This window comes from Anabas testudineus, chromosome 18 (assembly GCF_900324465.2).
Source record: "Anabas testudineus chromosome 18, fAnaTes1.2, whole genome shotgun sequence".
Taxonomy (NCBI): domain Eukaryota; kingdom Metazoa; phylum Chordata; class Actinopteri; order Anabantiformes; family Anabantidae; genus Anabas; species Anabas testudineus.
Window position 1 is genome coordinate 28,277,506 of NC_046627.1, and position 16,931 is coordinate 28,294,436.

The 16,931-nt window shown below is 40.7% G+C and overlaps 2 protein-coding genes across 3 annotated transcripts; one reads left to right on the forward strand and one right to left on the reverse strand.

Annotated features, from left to right (window-relative positions):
* Positions 1–87: 87 nt before the first annotated feature.
* Positions 88–1,959, forward strand: c18h11orf68 (chromosome 18 C11orf68 homolog). Its single transcript, XM_026352735.1, has 2 exons — positions 88–377; positions 829–1,959. Exon 2 carries the CDS (start codon positions 872–874, stop codon positions 1,613–1,615), a length of 744 nt encoding a protein of 247 aa, XP_026208520.1. The 5' UTR covers positions 88–377; positions 829–871; the 3' UTR covers positions 1,616–1,959.
* On the reverse strand, positions 1,883–15,933 carry rela (v-rel avian reticuloendotheliosis viral oncogene homolog A). 2 transcript variants are annotated; one of them, XM_026352730.1, is made up of 11 exons: positions 15,763–15,933; positions 13,976–14,011; positions 13,592–13,737; positions 11,746–11,891; positions 10,336–10,427; positions 9,334–9,468; positions 7,693–7,797; positions 4,867–5,082; positions 4,661–4,741; positions 4,496–4,579; positions 1,883–3,837 (listed from the first exon to the last, which is right to left on the reverse strand). In XM_026352730.1, the coding sequence occupies exons 1-11, from the start codon at positions 15,767–15,769 to the stop codon at positions 3,017–3,019; spliced, it is 1,869 nt and encodes a 622-aa protein (XP_026208515.1). In that variant the 5' UTR covers positions 15,770–15,933; the 3' UTR covers positions 1,883–3,016. The 2 variants fall into 2 exon arrangements, with proteins under 2 accessions (XP_026208515.1, XP_026208514.1); XM_026352729.1 differs by having other exon boundaries at positions 1,883–3,840; positions 15,763–15,932.
* Positions 15,934–16,931: the final 998 nt, after the last annotated feature.

A 16,931-nucleotide genomic window follows, 5' to 3' on the forward strand; every position in this document is an offset into this window, starting at 1 on the left:
TCTTCACGTTAAACTTTAATTTTGAGCAAATCATATAGAACTGCTACATTTGATGGCAACACAAATAAACGCATACAGGCTTGCATGGATGAACACACCCGGAGGAGCCGCTCGTTTAGGAGTTCATAGCTTAGTAAATGTGTAACGTTAGCCAGGCTGTTCATTTTTGTACACTTTGTTTAAATAGATATCAGTACTCATAGCTTGAATATACTATAACGACGCAGGTTGTTGGTTTATGTGTCGGATGATCTTGTCATGGAACAAACAGTTTCAGAAGTAGAGTAACGTGATTTGATCCAAACGCAATATTAGTAAAACCGCTGCTGCGCTTGTGCGGAAGAACAACAGTGGAGCACAGACTGAGACATCTGCAGGTAGGGTTAGCCTTAATGCCAATAGCTTCTTGACTATTTCTACTACTTCTTAATTCATAAGCAAATGCGTCTGTGCGTGTTTTTACAGCGCAAGTGAAAATGCTTTCCAACTTAGTCAGAACGAACATAAACGATAGATAATGGCTAGCTAGCTAGCAGTCTAACGTTAGCTACACTAGCACCGAAGCTAAGCAATTACAAATGTTCTCTGCGGGTTTAGTTATAAGTTAACTTTACCATTAGCCCACACTATAAACAAACGAAATGGATAACAAGTCCTTCAAAGACACGGAAGTGCACAAACATAACTATTATAGAAGTTCTGCTAAAGTAGTAAGCTAGCTAGCAGCATTAGTAAACATCCATTAGCAATCCAGCTGTTTACTTCTATCAAGGTTTGGAAATACGTTCAATTCAAACTTTCATTTCAACACCACTCTCATTTAAACAGGGCGAGCTCCAGAACTTGTTAACTGTCTCACAGTAACAGAGTTATGGAGGAGGAAGAGGCCCCTATCGATGGCGAGGTGGAGACCCCATTTACCGCAGAGACCTATGCGGCTGAAGCCATGGCTGCAGACATGGACCCCTGGATTGTGTTTGACTCGAAGAGAACTCCCAGATCCGAGTTTGATGGCTGGCTGGAGAGTAACAGACCTTCGCAAGTATCCAGATTTGGTGATGAGGAGAGTGGCGTTAGCCCTGTGGGGTGGATTTCCGTGGTGGGCCCAAACCACTGCCCCAGCACCGGAGATGTTATGGGTCTCCAGGAGAGCTGGGAGAAACTTTTGGCCAGTGGCCGGCCTGTGAGCTTCCAGACAGTGAAGGAGCTGGCCCTGAACCACAGAGTACTGACAGGAAAGTGGCTGATGCACTTGGATTCTGGTTTCAAGTTGGACCATGCGTGGGAGTGTGTGGCCAGAGCCGCCTTGGATGGCAGGATCTCCCATGTTAAAGTCAGCCCCTATGATCCCAAAGGAGAAGGAAAGCAGGTCATTTGTGCCTATAACCAGAACTTCACTGACGAGAGCGAGGTTATAAAACTGGACTCAGTCATCCGTTCCACAGGGGTCAAATGTCCCCTCTCCTACAAGCCGGATGTATATACATACCTAGGAATCTACAGAAACAACCGCTGGAAGCTTTGTCCGACCATATACGAAAGTAAATTTGATTTGGAGTGTGTACCCAGGCGTTCCCACATCGTCAACAAAGCCACCAATCTTGAAGTAACATAAACCTGTCAGAACAAGAGGATAGTTTTGCAGGACAGGCAAACAAAGAGACACTTGGCGATCCCAGCAGCTGGGTTGTGCAGTACAACTTACTGACTGAAATCAGTCAGAGCTTGACTTCTTCCTTTTGGCAAATAAAAGCACTACCTTTCTTTTCTCTTAATATTTTCTAAGTGACTGGAATCATCACCACTTTCTTCTTTATGTAATAATAAATAAGAATATTTGTTTTCTTAAGTTTCTGTTTGCAACACACCAACACTTACCTCCCAGGATTGCTGAGTTCTTTTATTTGTATGCACTGAGTCAGGGAAACCTTGCATTCAATGAAGCATTTCTTTTTGACACATGTACACTTGTCTTGCTTTTGTTTTGTATTGAACCATGTTTACAAAGTTGAAAAATCAACCTTTAATTTAGAAGACCATATTTCTGTTTTCTTTATTCACAAGAAAAGTGTTTGGATTCTGAAATTATTAATCATTTCTGAGAGCAAACAAAATAAAAACAAACTAAAAAAACAAAACAAAACTTGCATATAGTAGAATATCATACTAGTAGAAAACATACATTTAATCTCGTTTAAGTTGACCTACAGGTCTGGAAGAGTTGAACTGCAGCCATTATTCATAAAATAGCTGGAGAAAAACTGATTTAAGATGAGAGCAAATTATGTCGGCAGACAAAAAAATCTGATATGAGCTCCCTTTGTACTCTTCTCTGCTATAAGCATGTACTTATAATGTTGCAATTATTTACATATACACCTTCATTGGGTTCTTGACTTGACTACATTTAGTTTAGACTCAACCACAGCACCTACACTGCATAAAGTGGTGTGAACAGTTACTGCTGTCCTTCAGAAGAGTAAAACACAGGGATTTGTAATTAAATGAGGAACGGACATCATTTGCACAGACTTAAATGCAGACATTTCACTTAAGACAATGGCCAGAGCTCCAAAAATTATCACGACCAAAGCACAAAAACATGCTTAACATGTTCCATAGAAAATACCCTCAACAGTTAAACAGAGGGTTTCAGCGCCGAGTCTGATGCAACTGTCTTTATAAAATGAGCATTTGTTGTGAGGACAAATCTTTCACCATCACAGTGACAGAAACAATTATTGATTGTTGCTAAACCTGGGCTTAACTAAATGACCGTTCAGTCCTTTGTTTTATCATTTGCTAGACAAATAAACATCACTAACTGAATACTGTAAGAAGTCTTTGTTGGTATTACAGTAAGTGTGTGTACAGTGGGCAGTTTTGCTACATTGGGTCTCCTGTATGGCATATCCAATTTTTTGGTAAGACCAAAGGAGTTGTAGTTCTGAAGGGTAAAAGCGGCAATACATGCGGTCTTTGAATGTGTCCAGTGAAAACATCTTGTTGGACAAACTTAAGTCGGGTGTCCTGACACAAACCCAGCTTGGCTTTCACTGTTAAAAATGGAAATAAGACGATCCTCATCAGCGGACATCAACTCGTCGAGCTCGTCCAGCACAGCGGGTCGGTGGTTGTTGTTGGATGTGATGTCAATCATACCCTCAGTCTGGAGCAAGTTGACGATGCTGTTGGGGTAATTCATCCATGTGCTTCCTGGGTTGCTGGCAGGGTCCATGTTCTGGGATACGGCGCTGTTCTGGGCAGCAGTGGAGGAGCTGGGAGGGGCAGCTTGTTGGCATGAACTCAATACTACATGAGGCGGGGGGTTCAGAAGGTCCACAAAGTCATCCATGTTTAGGCTGTCCAGGGTTCCTTGGGCCTGAGCTTCAGAAAAGCTAGGGAAATCTGGCATGTCATCTTCTCCGAGAGGTGGATCCACTCTGAACTGAGAGCCTTGAAGGGTGAAGGAGCTGCTGGCCTGTGAGGACACTGTGCTTGCCTGGGAAGCTGCAGACTCTTGGGCCATGCCAGAGGAAATGTTGGGAAAGAATTCATGAAGGTCTGAGATGTTGACGGTCGAGTAGTCCTGGTTGGCAGTGGAGGTGGTGGACGAGGAGGAGGCTGGTGCCTGACTCATTGTAAAAGAGGGCACTGGAGTGGCTTTAGGCTGGGGGCCCAGGTTCAGGCTCTCCATAATCTTCCATGTTTGGTTTGTAGTTGCGGCAGAGATGGAGGGGGACGTCTCTACCTTGGGCTGAACTGAGAAGAGCTGACCTGGCTGATTGTATGAGTAGGAGGGCTGTGATTTTGCTGCACTGGCACCAGGGGGCACCACTGCTACAAAAAACAAAAAAAAAAAGCACAAGAAGCAATCTGAGTTTCAATAGTAAAAAATACAGAGAATACGCAGTAGGACATATGCTCTGCATAGAAAACAGCTGATTAAGGATGTTTCTAATCCGTCTACAAAGATTCAACTGTTTTCTATTTATGTAGCACAGGAGGAAGAAAGGAATATTTAAAATACCTATATTACATCTAATTTAGTGAAACACCTCGACTTCAAAACACAGTAGGTGATCATAAAATAAGTTTACACACGATTGTGCACAAGTTTTAAACGTTGTTTAGCAGAGGAAGTGAAAGTACACAAACGTAATACTCAGGTTAAAGTGCAAGCATTTGCCTAACAGAATAGTCCAGTACAAGTGGAAATACCACTTCTATTTCTTACTAGCTCTACTAGTACTAGTTGTAAATGTTATTTGAAGTACAAAAAAATAGTCCACAAAGAATTATTAATATGATGCAGTTAATGACAGATTTGTTTGTTATAAACATGTAACTATACATACAACAAATAAGAGTCAAGGTAATTAAATGTATTTAGTTAAGTTAAGTTGAACCTGACACACTAGTACAGATTAATCTCCTTTTAGCTCCATTCAAATCTGACAGTTCATCTCTGCAGACAACATTTAAACACACTCACCAGTTGGAGCATTCATTGTCGGAGGCTTGGCTGTTACTGTTCTCCTTGCTTGGCTTATTTGTCGTCTATCTTGTGGAATGGACACTGAAATTCAAACAGACATGATTACATTGCACCTACAGGCATAAAATAAAATGTGCTTATTATATCATGGCATCAACTTACCACTAGACAGCATAGGCGCCAGCTTTAGGCTCTGGAACATGTCTCCTGTGCGCTTTCTCTTCTCACTCAGTCTGTATTCATCTAAACAAAAGTTTAAAAAACATATGACTAAGTACAGAGTTGATCAGTAAATGAATCCCCTGAGAAATGTGAAATATTCTTTCATTAGTAACTCCAGATAAGAATGGGAAAACACTGCCTCTAACCTGTATCAGATGGCAGGTACTGGAAGTCCATCGGCTCGCTGACCTCGCGGTCAGAGGGCCGGCGAAGCTGCATCTTAACTCTTACGGGTTCAGTGAGGTTAGTGTCGCGGTAGGGAGGCGTGCGGAACACGATGGCCACCTGCCTGTGTACATCAGCCTGGGAGAAAGTTCCCTTCCCCTCCCAGGAGTCCTGGAAGAAACGCACCTCGATGTCTTCTGCAAGGGAACAGAAAATGGGAACTGTGAGGAGATGCTAAAGCTGAGAATGGACTCAGACAGTCATCACACTGGGACATTTGAGCTCTGAGGTTTATTAATAACATCAGGCCCCAAGGAGTGTCACATCACTTCTGTTGCTATGCAACACAGAGTTTGAAAACAACGTACAAGCCCTGTAATTAGCTTCAGCTGTCTAACGTCAAGTAAAAGGGATAAAGTTTAATGTCTGCTGGTTCTTGCTCAGGATCAAGTCTTTTATCATCCAGTCCAGGATTCAAGGCTGTCAGGCTGGCTTCACACAGATGTGATGTGTATCCAGCTTAAGCTGAGTCACACAGTTCACAGGGGAAAGTCCCACAGCTTCCATGTTTTAAAATACAAAGCACATGGTTTACAGCGCCTGCCATGATCAAACTACTGCAAATACCTGAAGGGAATGATTTTTTTTCCATTGAAAAGGCGTGATCATCTTTTGGAATGATCATTTCTTTTTGTTTTGTCTAACTGACTGTTAACCAGGAAGAGATAATGTGAAAAGAAGAACAGGATGAAGAGACAAACTGAGTTCACAAGTTGCAGCTGAAAATGTAGAGAGTTGGACTTCATATGAGCACAGCACCCACAAAGGAAACTATCCTCATGTGAACCTTGTGAAGTACTGCATACTTTTGCAAAAATGTACTTAAGAACACAGAAACACAGTTAATGTTTACAGACAGAAGGAAATGAGAAGTAGATGCCCCAATAGAGGAAGACAACGTTTGGTTCGTGATAGAAGTCACTCTGTCACTGTGAGAACGTGACTGCTGTGCGTTGCGTTACACATGTCAGATAGTGTGACAGGCCTTGCATGTACAACAGTTGTGGTGGCAGCCAAGAATATCACTTCACACTGGTTGTATACACTGTGTGTTAACTGAAAGCAGAGTTTGTTGTAATGCATGAAACCAGTTGCTCACTAACTAGTCGAACGTACTGCAAGTCTAATATTTACTCTGCTTTTAGCTTTGGCCTCTGCTTTATCGGCTGCTTGTTTTTGCTGACAGGAAATTAGGTCAATGAGAGCACAGTTTCCAGGTGGGAAGATCTAAACAGTTAATAATTCTCTGTGGGCTTATCGCTACCAGAGAAACCAGTAGCCACAAGTCATTTCATACACAGAGAAAGCTCAGGGACTAGCACACTTAAACGATGATGATGCACTGAATAACCAAAATGTTTCCATAGGCTTTTGCAGTCTTAGGGCTTTTGTTCCATCTTCAACCCTTAAACCGGCTAACTTACTTTTACTGCAGGAAAATAGGATTCTGATCACATAATTGTGATTAGACTTAAAGTAGTCACATGACATATGCAGTTGGGAGACTATAAACAGTGTATAAATGTGTAATATTAAAAAAATATACAGTCTATATTTAGGTCTTTTGGTATGACGTTTCGGTCTTGGTTTCAGAACAGTTACACCACTTGCAAAAAGGCTCATCACTGTACAGTAAACACAAATTTGGTACCACTGGACTCGAAATATGTGCTGGAGCCAACACTTAAAGTTTACAGTAGAAATAGCAACATATGATGTTAGAGTGTTACTATGTTGTCAGTGTCATAAAGTCAGAACTGACTAAACGTCAGCTGCACAGCAATGACTAAAGTTTGCTATTGTTATTGTTACAGTTTCAATGTTTTTAACATTTGGCAAGTTTCTTCTCTAAAAAGTTTGTACAAGGAAAATATCATTTTAACCTTCAGTACAGTAAAAATACTATATCAGGTTTTACGTAAAGTCACAGAAATGTTTGTTAAAGGATAAGGCTGATGATTTTCAACAGAGATACAATGAATTGCCTCTACTCACTGTTAGGTCTGCCAGCTGGTTCTTCTGTGCCACAGACCTTATTTTTGTTTATGAAAGATGTGACTTTAGTATTTATTTCAAAATCTTTTCATGAGGAACAAACATTTGAGCTTCAAGTCCCTGCATGTTATGCTAACAGCCTCTGTAGGTTCTAGTGTAATGTAAGATTTATTCCTCTGAGTCCTCAAATAAAAGTAGGCAAACATTCCTTCTGGTGAGCAAAGACTAGTCTAGTCAGTTTTGTTTGTGTTGGTGAGCAATCCTCCTTGTTGTTAGGTCATCACCTGTGTTAGTCATATTTCCTTCTTTTCTGCCACAGTTTATGGAAGGAAATCTGACTACACATGTTATTGTCATTTATGATGTGATCCATTACATCTTGTTCACCCAAATAAAAACACGCTGTGTGAACATATAGGTGGTTACCTAATTTAATATACTTTGTTGTTGTTTGTTTCCAATGTGTTCACTTACTCAAAAAGAGCAAGTGTGACTCACATCGATATCTAGTTGGTGTGAAGGGTTTATGCCTTTTCTGTTTCAGATAGAGTACATTTTTTATAGATTAAATCTGAATACAGCTTCTGAGTTGTGTGGTGTGTTTTTACATTTCAGTGTGTTTTCAGAACATCCTCACAAAACCTTTAGTATTTCTTTCAAAATGAACAAACCAGTCAGCTGACACATGCACAGTCAAAATGCTGCATGGGGCAGTGTGACAGAGTAAAATGAAACTATTGCACAGCACATACCTTTTTGCACTTTGTCACACAGCAAAAAGATTTCATCTCCTCCTTTGCAGCTTCCAGAGTTGCGGTTGACTCTGCAGATCTTCAGTTCAGCTGTGTTCGGGGCCCCTGCAAGAAAATAATTTAGTTAGTGAAGCTAGTGAAACTAGCACTAACACTTTTATTTAAATAGTGGCTGTCACATCTAGAAAATGAAACCAAAGTCACATGGAGGTGTTAATTTAAGCAACTGAAAAACCTCTATACATGTGAGATAACCAGCACAGATACAGCACTGTAGAGAGCGCTGACTTATGGAACCACACATTTGAATAATCTAAAAAGAGAAAAAGTTGTGTAGATAAAAAAAACAAAAAAACAATGAGCCTCTTTCATCTATTGTTCTTAAGAATCTTGTCACTTCAGCAGTTTTCACAAAGATTCTGACATTCACCATTTGGCGTTTGATCTTGGGTAAGAATCTATACACACTTACACGCCTTGTATTGCTGACTTTTTTTTTTGCTATATCATTGGTTATTCCATTTTTGTCAATTCTACAGTTTGTTATTCTAAAATAACCATTTTAAAATAATTATTCCCATTAAACTACACTAAGTGTGTGTTCTGACCCACTCCTGGCACCAGGCAGCACACTTGCTAATTCAGATACCTCTGGGCAAGCCTGTCCTCCAGAGGTCAAATGATATACCATCAGCTGTGTGTTGTTCTCCTGATGCGGCATTCACTGAATTCGTAATAGGATCTCATGTATCTTTTCTTGTGTGTTGTTTTATATCTACTACCGATCTCACTAAATATGATAGTTTGTTTGCCCATTCACTTTCTGCAGCAGCACCTGTCCTTGTATCACTTGGAGTCCGGTGCTTCACCATCTTTAGATTTCGTTTTGGCCTTTCATTAACTGTGCCCTGCAGACTAATGCTCTTTTATGGGAACCTGGGGGCCGTTTGCTTAGCTAGAACATGCTTTCAACATACAAGGGCATCATAATCATCAATATAAGAACAAAGCTATTAGAAAACCTGCAGTTTAAGAATCTGGAGTAGATTTTTCTAAATATTTGTGGTGCAAAATGTAGAAATGTGTTGATGATACCACTAACCACTAAATATATTTCAAATTTCCACAAACCTACCACAAAGAGTAATTCCTGTAAACACCTGCAGGCTGATAAGAAAAGATGAGATGCAAAGAGGAACAAAGAGTGTCGGTGGAAACTAAAGGCTGCAGGAGATCCTCAGGTTTTGAATGTGTGGCTACACAGAGCTGAGTTTTTTTGAGAATATGCTCAATTGAAATGGTTAAATGAAAAGATAACAGCAGCTTCTACCTAAATACAAATACAAGCATTTAAAAATGTGTCAATTGAACCTTAACCCAACTCAGACCCATTTCTACTAAAAAGGAAAACTGTGTGGGATATGAAACAAACCAATGGACCAATGTGAAACACATTGCATAAAGTCTTGGTGACACCCAATCAACAGGAGTGTACTAGACCCTCATTACACTTCCAGCACAACAAGGCATCCAGGACTCCATGTTGCATGCTACACTGCCGAACAGGACACGGTTAAAAAATGCATACAATAAAGTAAAATAACACCTGTGTTGCTCTGTGTACGTGTGTTGTCCACTCACTGTTGTCATAAATGGGCTGTGATACCACAGGCTCCAGAGGAATTAGCTCCCCCGTCGGCAGAGTGATGGAGGCCTGGAAGCAAAGCCGAACCGAGTTCAGGTCAAACTCCTCCTCCCACACCTTCACCTCCGGAACTGCAGCCAAGACACAGCAGGGGAAAGGTGTGGTTCACAGTGAGGCTACACAGCAGGGTGGCAAAGTACTGCATCCTGTCATGTCAAGGCTTTCCGTGTTCAAATACCACTCAAAGGTGAAGAAAATAATGACATGTCGTTTTGTTACTCCAACTCTACACACACACAGAGAGATAGTTTCTATTCCACACAGGATGTTTCTGCATTCTGTGTTGCGTTTCATTAATGAAAGTGTACTTTTTTTTTTTTTCCCCATTAAGTTTGAGTTTCGATTTCTCCACTATGCTATGCTAACTAACACTGCTTATGCTAATTATTACCTAGTTAGCTAATGCTAGTTTTTAACACAGCAAATGTAAAAGCTCAACTGGCTAGAAGTTGAATTAACAATGTGTTTTATAAGTAGAAGGGCAGAATGTAATATAAATAATGAATAAATAACTTAAATAACTAATTTATCCAGCTACAATATTTTATTGTTGCTTTAAGTGAAAACAAACTTGAAAGCTAGCTTGTCAATCAAGCCGACAACAATGCAATGCTACTGCAAAGTTATCAGCACAAGCTGTAACATTTTTCTTTTTATAATGGGCATTTTCACATTTTTGTTTAAGTCATTTTAAATTATGGCCTGAATTTGTAATTCGCACCTTCAAAGTCAGTACAATTTGAAGTAGTTACTTTTTACAGCTGTTTATGCCACAAGTTACAGTTCTACTTTGGTAAAACTAAGGCAAAATAAACTCTGAGTGAGACATTTAGGAATTCCACACAGTACGATAACTTCTGACACAACGACAGATTTAACAGAGAAAAAGCGCTGAAACAGAAAGTGCTGTCCATTCATCTGTAACAATGACTACGTACTGTTGAAGGGGTTGTTACTGGTCTGCAGCCTGCAAGTGATGGCCTCATTCACATCTTTCTTCTTAACACACTGTATGCCCAGGTTCTGAAAACTGAAACAACACACTTACAGTCAGACACAAACCGCAAGACAGAACAAACTCAAGAGTAAGTCTTAACACTAATACACACCGATGAGAGTTGTCACCGTTTGCCTTCTGATAGAACATCTTCTGAATGTTGTACATATGGTGTGAATGTTTGCTCTACTAATCCCAGCTCACTATGAATCACTAAGCCCAACCAAATTCAGAGAACTTCACTCTCTCTAATCCTCACCTAAAACTAGATACATCCAATTAAACAAAAAAGACAAAAGCATTACGTATGTGACCCTCTAAGATTATTAGATCATTTAAAGGAGACTCATTTAGACTCACGTGCTTTAATCGATAGGATGAGCACGTGTTAGTCCCATAGACCATGTCTTATTTAAATAAAAACCTGGGTCTTCACTGTCAAAGTCTGATCTTGACAACAAAGGTTAGTAGAAGTGAGTTATGACTCAGGAGATTTCTGAAGACCTTAGAGGAAGAATTGTGGATGGTCAACAGGCTAGGAAGGGTTACAAAGGACCCTCCTAATCCTACTGAAATGCTGTAGCAGGACCTGAAAGAGGAAGCCAACCAGCAAGCCAGCTCAACAGTTGAAGCTGTTCTGGGAGGAGGACTGGACTAAAATTCCTCCAAGCTGATGTGCAGGGCTGATAAACAGTTACCGGAAACATTTAAGTTGAAGTTATTGCTGCAAAACTGGGTCACTGCAGTTACTGAAGGTTTACACAGGTTTTATAATGAAAACTCTTTTCCATAGGTACATCCTGTATTGTAATGTAGAGCTTTTATCACAATATGAAATTACCGGTGTGAAAATCAGAAGACTGATATACACCAGATCACTTACTCAATCTGTATCATATTAATGGTAGTGAACACAATTCAGTACACTGAACTAGTGTTACAGATGATGAAAATTAAACATTATGCAACAGTATTAATCACTGTTGCCACAGTTTTTTTCCTTTAGACCTTTAATGTATCTGACATTTTTTCAATTTAACACATCAGCAGCAAAGAATGCAGAGGCAAACTCAGCTTGTTTTTAGGTAATTTATGCTGTTAATGTTTTACTCCTCTTTAAAACCAAGATGAACCTGGCTGCTGATTTTACCATAGTGACAGCAAACACATCATCTGCCACAAACCATCGTGGCTTTATCTAGGTCAGTCTTTAACAAAAGCCGCTTTGTTTTAAACTGAAACTGCAGTTTCCACAAATGATGCTGTTCACTCTCACTCTGAACACTGGCACGTAGTAGCAGCTTGCATCATTTTCTCTCGGAGCACAATATCTTGCGTAAACCACACCTACCTGTGTATTCGTCTTTCCTGCAGGTCGGCCTCGTAGTAGCCATGTTTGCAGTCTTTCCCAACCAGTTCGTGGGGGTGGGGCTTGTGCGGTGCGTTTTTTGTCACCAGTGAGATACGAACACGGAGGGGGCCATTGTAGTTGTGCACCTGCAGGAGGAGTTTTTCATTCATTCTAGGAGGTCACTTTAAGGGCACTTTAGAGGAGTAGATACATGGTGGCCGTCATCTGGTTAACTTTACTGCTCAGACACACTAACATGTAATAACACACTCATTTTGCTATGCAATATGTTCTCTACAAGAAAGCAACAGTGATTTTCAAAGGCATATTGTGATATTTTATGGAAAAAACCTTCCAGCACCTATGAAGCTCTTTAATTAACGATAATTAACAATTTACATGATGACACATGATGTCAAATGAACAAACTATGATAAAGTTGTCAACAAGTGGCGCAATAAAGATTATTTTGTCAAATTTGTCAATACTCCTTTACTGGGCTGCAACTAATAATGATGTTTTATGATTGATTAATCAATAGTTTACTTTCTTGTTGGCTTTGAGTACAAAAAATGGCAGCAAAGAGTGAATTAGGTAAAAATGGGTCAATTGTAAGTTTCAAGAGTCCATGGCAATGCCTCGACTAAAACACAAATTAATTTGGTTTTCAATCACAGGAAACAATAAAAATGTGAAATATTCACATTTTTAGAAGCTGTAAACAGTGAAATGTGATATTTTATATTTAAACAACAACTAGTAAACAGATTCTGAAATGTTTCAGGATAACACATTGACTTATAGTTTTAACTTGACACTTTTTTGATTGTACTGTCTACCAAATGTTATAGAACTGTAAAAAAATACTTATTAAAATGTCCAAAAACTCAGCTGGGCCTCATCTGACCAGCAATTCAGGTGACTGTATCTTTGTCTTAGCATTTAAGAAACAAACACCAACATGCTAATTTGTATTGTATTACCCAATGTTGTTTGCTTTAACTACTAGCTACTGCATATTTGATTATTTTTTGGGACACATTTGTCTAATGTACACTACTGATGGAACAAGTAAAGGGTTAACATGTCCAGCTTTCATGTAGCAATGGAAGTAAATTGATTCCTTCAATTCCTAACTTATTCTACAGGCGTCCCAACATGTGTTGATTACTTACAAATCCTCTGTCCAACAGCAGTGTTAGAGCAGACTGGTGTCTACACCCTCTGAAGCTTTATTTGTACAATATCACACTGCAGGAATTAAAGTACTCTTAATGGTAAGAAAATGGAAATTAACAAAGACCATTAAAACCCTCATAAATATCAGTGTTTACAGTTTCTGTAAACTGTGGGAAACTCTCGCACAAACAAGTCTAGCAGACCCAGAGTCACAACAGAATCAAGTTTGTCAGAGCAAACTTCTGCAGCTGTGTTAGGAGAAGCCTTTACTAGTACTTGTGATATTTATTATCCAACAAATGCCACAACTATGTTCATCTTCAAAATGTGGCTGCTGACTTCTTTTTAAGTTTGTTCCCTGTTTTAATTTTAGGGGTGTGAAATCAAATGTTTTTTGTGGTAAGAGGACGTATCATTTGCATTTGTGTGTTTGGGGACAGCACAAAGTAGGGATGATCTGTGTTGTCAGGTGTTCAGGGACATACACAATATCAGCTGTCCATGTTTCGAGACACTGGATAATTAAGGCGTTCTAAACTTTTGACGGGTTGCGTACACAGTCTTTTTTCTACTGTGCTATTTTTTCTTAAAGATATGCTGACATCCTCAACTCCCTTTTTAACTCGATACCACCAAAACATGGCACGAAACGGTGTGCCAAACTCACCTTGATGGCTGGGTGGGTCTTAGTGGTGTCGTTGCTTTTCTCTCCGGGGATGCTGCCAGCCGATCGTCCCTCACACTTATACCTGAACCTCATCCCCCGCTGTTTAGGCTGCTCGATGATCTCTATGAAGGGGGTTGCTGATTGGACTGAGACGCAGATGGAGGAGGGATTTAAATGCAGTGGCATTTTGTTTTACAAATACAAAAGTCCAGATTGTGAAACGCGTCTGCGCTCCTCTGCTTGTACAAGTATGTCAACACAGAAACAGCTCTGTCATCAATCATTACTACACACTGTGACGAAATGTTCGCTCGTGAAACCTGTGAGGTCAATAGCAGCACTGATTCAGACATAATTGACAATTTACGGGAAGCAGTTTCTTACCTGGGTTGAGTGGGGCCATGCCCCATCCGTACACGCCTGTGGAAGAAAAGAAGAACACAGAACTCAACAACTTGTTTGTTTAATTCTTGGGACAAACAGCAGTTCCCCACCTACAGAAATGACACACCGCACACAGAGGCAGTGTAGATGACAAAACCCAAAAGCAGCTTCAGCACATATTTGTGGTTTAGTAAAGAGTTTGTCATTTGTGGTGTGCTCAGGGTGGAAATCTACTGGACAATGCAGCATCCAGAGGGGTCAAAGGACGCCGAGATACAAGGGCTTCCCAGCTAAATATAATTACTTGCTATAAACTGCTTGCCAAGTCTGATGATGATGAAAGATGAAGAAGTACAGAGGAAAGCAAACAATGTTAGGCAGGGTGTACTATCAGTGTCACATTACCCGCCTTGTGTGAGTGTAGAGTGCTGCACTAGGATCAAGTTCTGTGTTAATGAATTGCTGAGATTCATTGACAGAAGCTGGGCGTGCCACAAGATCAGGTGGCCATGCCTCCACCTAGCAACTATAAGGACTTGTTCTAGTTTTCAGTGAGAGTGGGATGCTTTCCAACTTGTAACATGCCCACTTCCCAGCCTCAGACCAAAGTATGAGACTGTGACATGTGCTCACAGACCATTTAAGTCACCATTTATTGTTGTATTATTTAAGATTCAAATGAGTTCTCATGAATTTTGGAACCGGGCAGAGCGTGGGAATTAAGATGAGTGAGTAATAAGTGTGCTTTTGACTATAAGAAATTCATCCTTGCCCATTTATTGAGAATGTTGTGAAAGTGAAAGCAAATAGCTTTTGCTTTTTAGATGCTTGTGTGAGTCACCTTCTTTCTAATGAACCTCAAAGAAACCAAACCTCCAACTGAGTTTAATGACTGATAACTATTGTTGACGTTTTGACATGACAGCAGATTATCAATTCCCAATCATAACCTAATAAATCATGTTTTTCAACAACGCCGGCCTATAAGCTAAGGTCTATGCAAGAAGTGTGGAAACACACATTTCTGCACACATTGTAAAATCTTTCTATTTGATGTTTTTTTCGCATACAGCCGTAAAAGTAATGTCACAGAAAACAGAAACACGAGGGCATGTTTATGGTCACAAGATAATCACTATATTGACATGTTTCGCATTAAAAAGCCTGTTTGTAACCACAACTCGGTGTATCATTTCCATAATTTCCATCCAGTAAATGTGATGTGGGCGGTTGAGAGCAGTGGGGACCAATGATCAATATGGCGAGTTTTTTTAATAAAACGACAGCTACCTGGCGGGTGGCATTAAAGCCGAATTGAATGAAAATCATTCACAATGACCACAAAAAGTTTAGAACGGGAATACTAGATCTCACATTTCCCAAACAGATGGATGAACATTGAACTGCCCGATGTATGAACGACGTTCGGCATTTCTAGCAGCAGCACCTCTGGAAATCCATGAGGTGGACTTCACTCAATAGGCCTCTTGGCAGCTCGCTTTGATTTGACCGTGTCAGGTGAGTTAGCTACACACACAGGAATACATAGATTCATCGTGACATACAATTTCAGTCGAATATCACACGTACGAGCAATAAAAGCAACAGCTTAAGTTGCATTTCCTTCGGTAGGCTAGCTTAACTATCCGGGAACAGCAGACTCCTCCTGTTAGCGCAGGACCCAGCGGTAGCGGGGCTTTCCCCTGTGCGCAAAACAACTCCCTGAACAGTTTCACCTCCACTCTCTAAGCTGACAGGCCGAGCAAACAAAAACCAGTTCCACTTACCAGCCATGGCTGCGTCCGAGACAGACTCGCGCTACCGCGTCTTCGGCGCCGTTTTGTCGTACGTTGTTGTTGTTATGCGTGTTTTTGTTTTTTGTTTTTAATGTGTGTGTGTGTGGCTACAACTCGACTGAGGGCACTCGTACAAACTTCTTGACAGAGCAGTTCTGTCGCCTCCTTCGCTCCGCCCACCGACGCGAGCGCTCGTCGTAAAGCGCCGCAGCAGAGGTGGACACCGTGTTCCGGTGAGGACGGCGCAGCCGGGGCGCTCGGTGCGGGACAGGGGGACAGAGGGACACGGGGACAGAGGGACAGAGGGACAGGGGGACAGAGGGACAGAGGGACAGGGGGACAGAGGGACAGGGGGACACGGGGACAGAGGGACAGGGGGACAGAGGGACAGAGGGACAGGGGGACAGAGGGACAGGGGGACAGAGGGACAGGGGGACAGAGGGACAGGGGGAGACGGGGACAGAGGGACAGGGGGAAAGAGGGACAGGGGGACAGAGGGACAGGGGGACACGGGGACAGAGGGACACGGGGACAGAGGGATCCACACGCTGCATGCAGCAGTACACGAACAACAAGCTGTTTATCACAGTCATGTCTCTTTTGACATTAACCTCAAGCGCCTATTCATTAGAAATTGTTAGCAATACATTATTTGAATAAAATCAATGAAAACTTGAATTGCAGCGTTTGAAATATTCTTTCAAAGATTTCTTTTAAAGAAAATGTGATTTCAACTTTAAACGAATAACAAATGAAATAAACGCTGCCAAGTCATTACTTTACATTTAAACAGTGAACTTGATTTACTAGTTGCACATACTATTTACCTATATTAAACTTACATTTTAAATATCTAAAATAGAGATGTTTACCTTTCATAAAAAAATGAATTATTGTTGAATCGCAAATTGCGCCAACATAAGTTGGGTATTGGTGTTCTTTTTTAATTATTTTACACTAACACATGCAGAATATTGACAATGTTCTAGAAATACAAAACTATACTCAAAAGTTTTTTTCTTCCTTGAAAATAAATTAGTACCACTACAGTGAAACTATGTTTTTGCAGTCAACTTAGAGCAATCTTCTAGTGAATGTTCAGGTGAGCAATAGTAGCTAAAATAACAAAAGGTGTCTGCTGCGTAGTAATTCGAACTCCT

What these genes read in the sequence shown, in the direction of transcription:
- c18h11orf68 (XM_026352735.1), top strand. Translation starts at nt 872, where the DNA reads ATGGAGGAGGAAGAGGCCCCTATCGATGGCGAGGTGGAGACCCCATTT.
- rela (XM_026352729.1), bottom strand. An exon ending in CATGGCCCCACTCAACCCAG is followed by an intron (nt 13,738 to 13,975) that starts GTAAGAAACTGC and finishes TCTGCGTCTCAG; the next exon opens with TCCAATCAGCAACCCCCTTC. An exon ending in CAGTAACAACCCCTTCAACA is followed by an intron (nt 9,469 to 10,335) that starts GTACGTAGTCAT and finishes TCTTGGCTGCAG; the next exon opens with TTCCGGAGGTGAAGGTGTGG.